The following is an 8,733-nucleotide window of genomic DNA, read 5'->3' on the forward strand; positions in this document are numbered from 1 at the left end:
AATTTTAATATTGTGCCACAATTTTCTGGCTGACTAGAAATACATTACTTTGAGAAATTCAATATCTAATAAACCACTTAAGATGGCATTATTTACCATTACATTAAATGTATAGATATTTTTACCAACTACATCAGTGGGAGGAATCACAGGTACTTGGAAACCATTATCAATAGTCATCCATACATCAATACCTAAAGACATGATGTAAGTTTCCATTCTTATTTTCCAGAAAGCATAGTTTGTTTCATCAAGCTAAGGAGGCTTTCCTAAGGATTTGAAATTAGCTATGTTTCTTGTGATCAACCTTCCAGTGATTAACTGTTCTTGAAGGAACCTGCTCTAATACCAATTTTTAGACTAATGGTTACATTGAGAGGTGGGGTGAATTAGTGTAATGGCCAATTTAAAAATTTAAACAATTTCACAACTGATCGTAATTGTAAACATAATAGTGCATCAATAAATACCATCATAACATCAACATACAAAAGCACCAGATGTATGTGGAAGACCTTGTGGGAGAAAACAAAAAATATTTTATCTTCTTCATTCTTTAATTACATAAATTTTCAGCCACCAACTTCTTGGAGGCACTAACCCCCAAAATAAATTTGCGAGCACCTATTACTTTGCCACTGTTCCATGTTGATGCAATCAATTTAAACCAAATCCTTTCTTCAATTAGAAATCACTTTTGTATCAATTTAATCTTCTAGTAACAAATAACAATTGTAGATAGAACAACAAATGTAATGTACAATAGAAGGCAATCAAGAGCAATAAGAGACACAAGATTTGGTCAAAGACTAGGGGAAAAATCCACAAGGGGGGAAACCTTTTCAAATTATTCTTCTAATTAGATTTTCATTAAATATTTAGCAGAGAGATACAATGATTCAATTCATCAACAAAAGAGTCAAAGTCAATTCTTTGACTATCCAAGAGATCTACCTTATGGGTCTCCAAATTAGATACAAAATAAGGCCCATCTGACCATCCTTTAGCACATTTAACCTCTCTCTTTGCATTTGATAACATTTGGTTGGGCTATAATGTGTTCATTAGGAAGGTTTAGAAATAGTTTCATATTATGTGCCTATTATTATTTATTTTTGTAGAATATTTAGATAATATTGAATAAATTCTGAATGAGAGATTTAGGGGCTTGTTCCCTACCACAAGATGCTACAGGATGGACCAATAAATGAATAAAATATCATGAAATCATTGATATATTCTAGAGCTCCACTAATTGAGAAAATATTGGAATGTGTTCCCTGATACCTATAGTTGGGAACCAGATCCACTTTTTGAGGGATTTTGGAGGGGAAATTTGCCTCCTTTCAAGGAGAATGCTTCCCCATCAATTTTCATAAGTACTAATTCAATTTTTCCTCCAGGGGCATGCATTTATTAGTCTTATCATGGAGAAAAAAATGTTTTTTTTTTGTAAATCAGCAGTTTTATATTAATTCATAAAATACATAGGATACAAAGGGGTCTGCACACACAGACAAAGCCAAAACCTCATTGCATGCTCAAAATGACTATAAGCAGCTGAAAATTCATCTACTGAACCTGAGGCTAACCATGCAGGGCTGCCCAAAGAGGGGTAAAAAACAAAAAAATAGATCTTCAACCTAGGCTGCTGGACAGTAGTGCCAAAAGGAAAGACAGAGGCCAGGAGGACCTCTACAGCTACGCGATACCAGGAGCATAGAAGCCAGGAACATAACATACCAAAACCAAAAGAGATATCAAGAACAGAGAAGCCATTACAACTTTAAGATCACATAGTCTGTACTGGGAGCACTTGGGCCAGCCGTTGCAGTCGTTTTCTCAGGCTGCAGAATCCTCTGAGGAGTGGGGCGCTTCACCTGACTGGTGTCGGTTGCCTCCTCCGTGACCTCCATCGCAGCCGTGGATCCCTGACGCATGGAGAGCCTGAGGAGACTGATGAGGACACTTAGTTTTTGCGAGAGGACTCTGACTTCCTGAGTCAGGGCACTGAAATTGAATTCCATGGCATCAAGCTTAGCCAAATTCTCAGTTGAAACGAGAGAGATGGCCTGGTGAGCTTTTTTGATGTCTTCAGCCTGCATGCTGAGCGCCTTGGCCAGCATGGTTTTCATCCTCCACATTTCTCCCTGGGTTCGAACAAATTGAGTTGCTCTTGTAGTCGTTGTGCCTAGATCAGATAGCCATTCCACTTCCTTCTCCAAATCTTGCGCGTCCAAACGTTCTTCCTCCTCTGTTACTGCAGCTTCGAGCTCTTCGATTTTGCATTTTTCTTTCTGGGTGGTTCGGGTTTCATAAGCCTCCCGGGCTTTCTGCAGGTCCCGGTTAGCGGAAACATTTCGACTTCCCTCATGCACCATAATGTTATTGCAGGTCGCGGAATCACTGAAAATTCTAGCAGCACTGCGAATGCTAAGAGGCGAGCCGGGAGAGAGCAATGTTCTGATCTTCTGGTTGGATGCTTTAGATATAGTTGAGGGTGGGAAGGTCTGGCTTGAGATCTCCCACTTCATCGTCGGATAGGCGTTGTTCCTGCCATAATAACTGCCATTACGAATTCCCAATTCCTGTTCATGATGCGTATCCAGAGCCTTAACTCTGCCACGCTTGAGGCTATTGGTTGAACGCCATGTGTCCTCCCCTGTGTTTTGCTGACGGCGCCGATCATATTTTTTGTTGATCGTCCTCCTCGTTCGCTACACTTTGTCCTTGTTTATGATTTCCCACTCTTCCTCATGTACTTCATGGGCCTGTCGCCCGTTGTTCCTTCGGTTGGCTATCTTCATTCGCTATTAAGGCGTGATCCATCGTACTTCTGCACCCCTCCTCCCTTTAACGAATGTCTTGTCTCGAGAGAAGTAAACACTTATCCCAAAGTTCTGTGCATGTGACATCATGCCAACAGGTGTCCGGGTAGGTGAAGTGGTGATCGATCCCGTAGTTGGCCAGACAATCAGCCACCGCATTTGCCTTTCTTCTCACTGCTTGCAGGATGATTCCGTCGAGGCTTGAGAGGTGCTCTGCTATGAGCTCTGTGACCTTGGCCAACCTCCAATGCTTCGTTACCTTACTCGGTTTCACCCCCATTTGCATTCTCCTTGCTGCATTGATAGCCAAAAGAGAATCCCCTTCCACCACTGTAGCTCCTGTTTCCAGGCGTATTAGAATTCGTAACCCTTGCTCTAAAGCCGCAAATTCCATTTCATTGTTGGTTCCTTCACCCAATGATTGACTGAAAATATGTTGTATTTCTCCTTTGTAATCCTGAAGGACACCTCCTATACCTGCTGGACCAGGATTCCCACGAGAAGCCCCGTCAAAGTTGAGTTTGTGAAAGCCTGTTGGTGGTGGTGACCAGACATTCATGGAAGGTTCTTGTTGTTACCGTGGTTCAGAGGAGAAAATGATGGATCCTATCTCAATTCCAAAAGCCTGCAGAATTTGTAAGTCAGTGACTGATAAATCCTTGTTTTGTTTTGCTTTCCCTCTGGTAAGAGTTGTTTCCCTCATGTTTTGCAAAATGGTGGCTTTAATAAACTCTGTGGTTTTAACTTCATTTTGAAACACCCTTCTGTTTCTTTCTTTCTATGTCATCCACACTATAAACCCCAAGATTAATTTCCATAATGTATTGACCATTTGGGTTTTGGAAAAATTACTTCACCAATTCCCTATGCTTTCCTGTATTGAGTTTCTATCCCTGTCTGTTCTCTTAAATATGGCTTCCATCCAGTTCCATAAGCTTTCTGTCCATTTACAAGTATTGAGGAGGTGATTTGTGGATTCCTCGCCAATTTCACACAGGGGGCATCGTGAGGGGCCTATGAACCCTTTTTTCCGAAGGTTCTCCTAGGTAAGAGTCCTTCGGTGCATCAAAAGCCATAGGAAAGTTTTAATCTTCGGCCAAAGATCTGCATCCCAAACTTTACTATACCAATCGAAATTTTCCCTTTGTTCGTTTTCTTCGATATAGACTCTTGCTTCTTTGAGGGAGAAATTACCTCCCTCAAGCTTGCCCCAATGCAGTTGATCTGCATCACGAGCATTCCTTATTCTCCTTTTGGCCAGCTTTATCTGCAGTTCTCTTATAATGTTATCTTCCTCTTCTGTCTGCTCTGTATCATTGAATATCCACTGATTCCATGCTTGATTATTATTGTTAGGTTTCCAGTAATGACTCACTGTTGTCCTCCCTAGCTCCTGGTTTCTTCTCTGAATGGTTAGGAAATCAGGGCTTTCGAGCTTAGGTAATTGCTGCCAAGCATCTTCCTAGAACAGGGCAGTCTGTCCATCACGGACTTCCCAAAAAATTTGTTCCTAAATTATGCTTCGATTAGTTCTTGCAAGGTTCCAGATTGGAGATTCGTCTGGGGGTTCTTGCATCCTGATCAAATTTTGTAGGCTATAGTGATTAGCATACTTTGCTTTCCAGTGTTTGGCCCAAGGTATATTCAGTTCCTTTACCCATCTCCACCATAACTTGGCTCCACATGCTCGGTTGACGGTATAGGGGTCCTGAAGATTTAACCCACCCAGGTGTTTGGGTTTGCAGATTTTATCCCACGCCATTAAAGACCACTTCTGTTTCACTGAGTTGCTCGACCAAAGAAAAGCTTTCTGAATGAGTCAGATTTTCTGAAGAACACCTTTAGGTGTTGGGAGGATGGAAAGCATGAAATGAGGAATGGCCTGGAGGACGGATTTGGTGAGGACTAGGCAGCCTACAAAGTTGAGGGTCCTATGAGTCCAATGTTGACACCGTTTCTCTAGATTGGCAATCATTTTTTCCCAATGAATTTTTTGCCAGGGTTTATCAGTCAGCAGAATGCCTAGGTACCTTGAAGGGAGGTTACACCTCTTGAAACTGAGGATAGTAGATAGATTTTTCTAGACTGCTAGGTGCGTATTGAAAAAGAAAATGGAAGATTTAGCTAGATTAAGTTCCATACCTGAGGCTAGGCTGAAGCGATTGAGAATGTTTTTGAAACCAAGAGCTTCTTTGATAGAGGGCATGCCATGCAGCATTATGTCATCGACAAACTGCTGATGAGTTGTAGTAGGGCTTGAGGGCAAGGGTTGGAGTCCCTAAATTATGCCATCCTCTTTTGCTCTTCTGATAAGCCGACTAAGACCTTCCATTAGAATTACAAACAGAAAGGGGGACAAGGGATCCCCTTGTCACAAACCTCGAGAGGGTGTAAACTGGGCTGTGGGAGCTCCGTTAACCAGAATGGAAAATCTGGTAGACTTAATCAAGGCTAGGATCCAAATTATCCATTGCTTCACAAAGCCAAAGGCATCCAAAATAGCCTCCAAATAGTTCCAGCTGACTTTATCATAAGCTTTTGATAGGTCCAACTGCATTAGCATGCCCGCCTTTTTTCTGAGTTTGGAGAGTATGAATCATCTCTTGAGCTAGTAGTATGTTGTCCATAATCTGTCTCCCTTCTACATAACCAGATTGTTCTTCCGAAATGATACCTGGAAGAATTGGTTTTAGTCTGTTAGCTATGACTTTAGATATGATCTTGTACAACACATTGCACAATGCAATTGGTCGAAACTTCGACGGAGTGTTTGCTTCCTCCTCCTTTGGAATAAGGGTTATGAACATAGAGTTGAGGGATTTTAGGATGGAAGAGGAGTGCCAAGAATCCTCCACCACTTCCCATACCTTTGTTTTGATTATTTCCCAACAGGCTTTGTAAAAGTCGATGGTGAAGCCATCCGGTCCTGGCGCCTTACCATTTGGCATATCTTTCACCGCTTCTTCCACTTCTTCCAAGGTAATTGCTCGATTTAAAGCCTTGTTTTGATCCTCTGAGATGAGCTTGGGAATAGAAGTCACTAGGTCCCTAATAGCTTCCTCTCTGTCAATATTAGGTTCCAATGCAATTTGGCTGAAATGATTTATGAGAAGGCTCGAGATTTCATGATGAGTTTGCACCGAGGTTCCCTGATCATCCTTTATTCTTAATATTTTATTAGCACCTCTGTGATCAATGGCAGATCTGTGAAAAAATTTAGTGTTCTTTTCACCTTCCTTAAGCCATTGAATTCTAGACTTTTGCTTCCATAGAGTTTCCTCCTGTTGGCATCTTATCTGCCAGTCCTGCATGAGTTTTTGTTCTGTATTCATAGTTTCTTGATTAATATTTCCCTGGATCCATTCCTTGTGAATTTGTTCCAATTGCTCCTCCAGCTTCTTTTTTTCCTTGAAAATGTTACCGAAGACTTCTTGATTCCAGGATTTTAACCTGGTTTTGATATGTTTAAGTTTAGCTTGGAGAATGAACATTTTAGTGCCTCTTATACCTAACGGTTCACTCCACCATTGTTTTATTTTCGTTGTGAATTCAGGATGACTAAGCCAAAACTTTTCAAATCTGAATGGCTTATTCCTTGGTGTGCCTAGGATGGCTGCATTCATTATTATGGGCTAGTGGTCTGAACCGCCACTTGGTAGTATGTCCGAATCCACAGTAATCCCTTCCAGAAGAATGGTTTTTGTCACTAAGAACTTGTCCAGTCTAGAGGCGATTTGCCTATCACCCCCTCTTTTGTTGTTCCATGTGAAAGCTCCACTCTTGGGGAAGATGTCTACCAGCTTGGCTAATTTAATAAAGTCTTTGAAAGCTTCAAAATCCATGTTGAGAGATCTGATGCCTCCTTTTTTTCCGTGAGCGAAGTGAATGTTAGAATCACCTCCGAAAACGGCTTTTGATTAGGGATATCTCTACTGCAAGTTGGATAGAGCTCTGAGCCATAGCAATTTTTCCTCTAGTTTCTGAGGGCCATAGACATTTTTTTTTTTTAGACAAATTTCGGTTGCTATATTATGAGCTGAAAAAGGGAGTCAGATCTCCATACATTTGTGCAAAGATAGGTGGCCGGATTTCCTACCATTTGGACTTCGATAGATATATGAGATCTGGTAGCTTCAGAGGATATAAGCTGGAGAACTTGAGGATTCCAAAGAATGGCCAGGCCCCCTTCCCATCCACTGCTTGCTATTTCTAGGTATTCCATTCGTTTACCCAATTTTTTACTGATGTTTTCCATTGTTTTGCTAGAGCATTTAGTTTCTTGCAAAAAAATTATATCTTGTTGTTCCTTATTTACTTTTTTCTTTAGTGACCATTGCTTCTTTAGGCTATTTAGCCCTCTAGCATTCCATGAAAGTACTTTCATAATTAACAAATTTTAGGAGGTGAATGTGAACACCTCAAGGGATTTCATCTTACCTGAGTTTAGGAGCATTTAACCAAGTTCTTGTAATGCTTCATTGTTTGTCCTTCTTCCTCGTTTTTTCCAGTGCTTTGAGTTGGTGGTGGTTTGATGCAGTCCTTGAGCTCTTACCCCTAGCCCTTTTGTTGTTCCCAAGCTCCTTCTTTGCAAATCCAGTTCTGCTTGTTGTCTTGCTATGAATAAGTTGTTGATTCTGTTCACCTCCTCTTCTGATATGTGTTCCATGCCTTTCTTCTTCCAATTTTCTACCATGTTTGGTAGATCCATACCTTCTTGTTCAAGAATGTCGCTTAGTTCCATATCCTCTAGCCCTATTTCGCTAGTCATCATCTCTGAGTCTTCTTCTAATCCTTCTGTTTGTCCCTGAGCATGTGGGATGTTGTTGGATGGATTAGAAATGGGTTCTTTTGTTCCTGGTGTGGTTGTGGTTTGGCTTTCTCTCAGTGTCTCGCGCTCTGGATTGTTGTCCTCTGAATCTGTCTCTGATTCCAACACCTCAAAAGCATTGCTTGTGTTTCTGAAGGAGGTATTTGCTTTATTTTGTCATCTTTTGTTTGCTCTCTGTCTAGCATTAGGTCGAACAAAGGCCTCCTTATTCTTATCTCCTCTGTTATCCTTGGGTTTCTCCGTCTTTCTGTTCATTGGGCATTCTATAATCAAATGTCCATGTTCATGACATTTTCTGCAGTGGAATGGGATTTGCTCATAGTCTATAGCCTGAAAATACACTTCATCTCTGTATTCTAGCCATAGGTCCTCATGAAGAGCTCCCGAAACATCCATCTCGACGCAAATCCTTGCATAGGAGGTGTATCTTTTCTGTAATGTTGCCTCTGAAGCTTTGATGAAGGTTCCTAACTTGTTGACTATCTGTCCAAGTGTTTCCTGTCCCCAGTAGTCAATCGGTAGAGAGAATGAGCGAATCCAAACCAGTACCTGTTTGAAGGTTTCCTGTTCTGGTGTGAAGTTGGGTTTCCATGGTCTCATGTAAAGACCTGCTGAGGCAAAGAAATATGGGCCTCCATCAAAGATTCGATCCTTGTCATCCAGATTGGTAAAAACCACTGTGAAGAATCCTTTGGCTCCTAAGTGGAGTCTTACATCCCCTCTGGGTTTCCATTGCTGCTTTATCCACATGCACAGGGCTCGTTCTGTTGGCCAGAAACCCATAAACTTGCAGATCACTGCATGTTCTACCATGTGGTCACGGTACGCCTATAGTTCTGGGTCAGAGATTATTACCCGTAGGGTTTCAGTTGCTTTGGGCTTGCACGGTCCCTGGGTTTCTTTCTTTTTGACTTCCGTCGTTGTTCCTTCCTGTCCTGCCTTGGCTTGGTTTAGATCCTCCTTGTCTCTTGATCGTTCATCCTCAAGCCCATTTTCATGTGCTCTTTCATCCTCAGGGGAAGGGTTTTTCCTGTCTCTGTTCTCAGTATTGTTGCTGCCAATGATTTCTTTTTGTTT

General features: G+C 41.5%; 1 protein-coding gene across 1 annotated transcript; it reads right to left on the reverse strand.

The window, feature by feature from the left end:
* Window positions 1-7,812: 7,812 nt before the first annotated feature.
* LOC149142470 (uncharacterized) lies at window positions 7,813-8,469 on the reverse strand. The gene has a single exon (XM_089451491.1). It carries the CDS (start codon window positions 8,467-8,469, stop codon window positions 7,813-7,815), a length of 657 nt encoding a protein of 218 aa, XP_089307617.1.
* Between the last annotated feature and the right edge of the window lie 264 nt (window positions 8,470-8,733).

This window comes from Pinus tabuliformis, chromosome X (assembly GCF_031772625.1).
Source record: "Pinus tabuliformis cultivar Carrire ecotype Pingquan chromosome X, CPIR1, whole genome shotgun sequence".
Taxonomy (NCBI): domain Eukaryota; kingdom Viridiplantae; phylum Streptophyta; class Pinopsida; order Pinales; family Pinaceae; genus Pinus; species Pinus tabuliformis.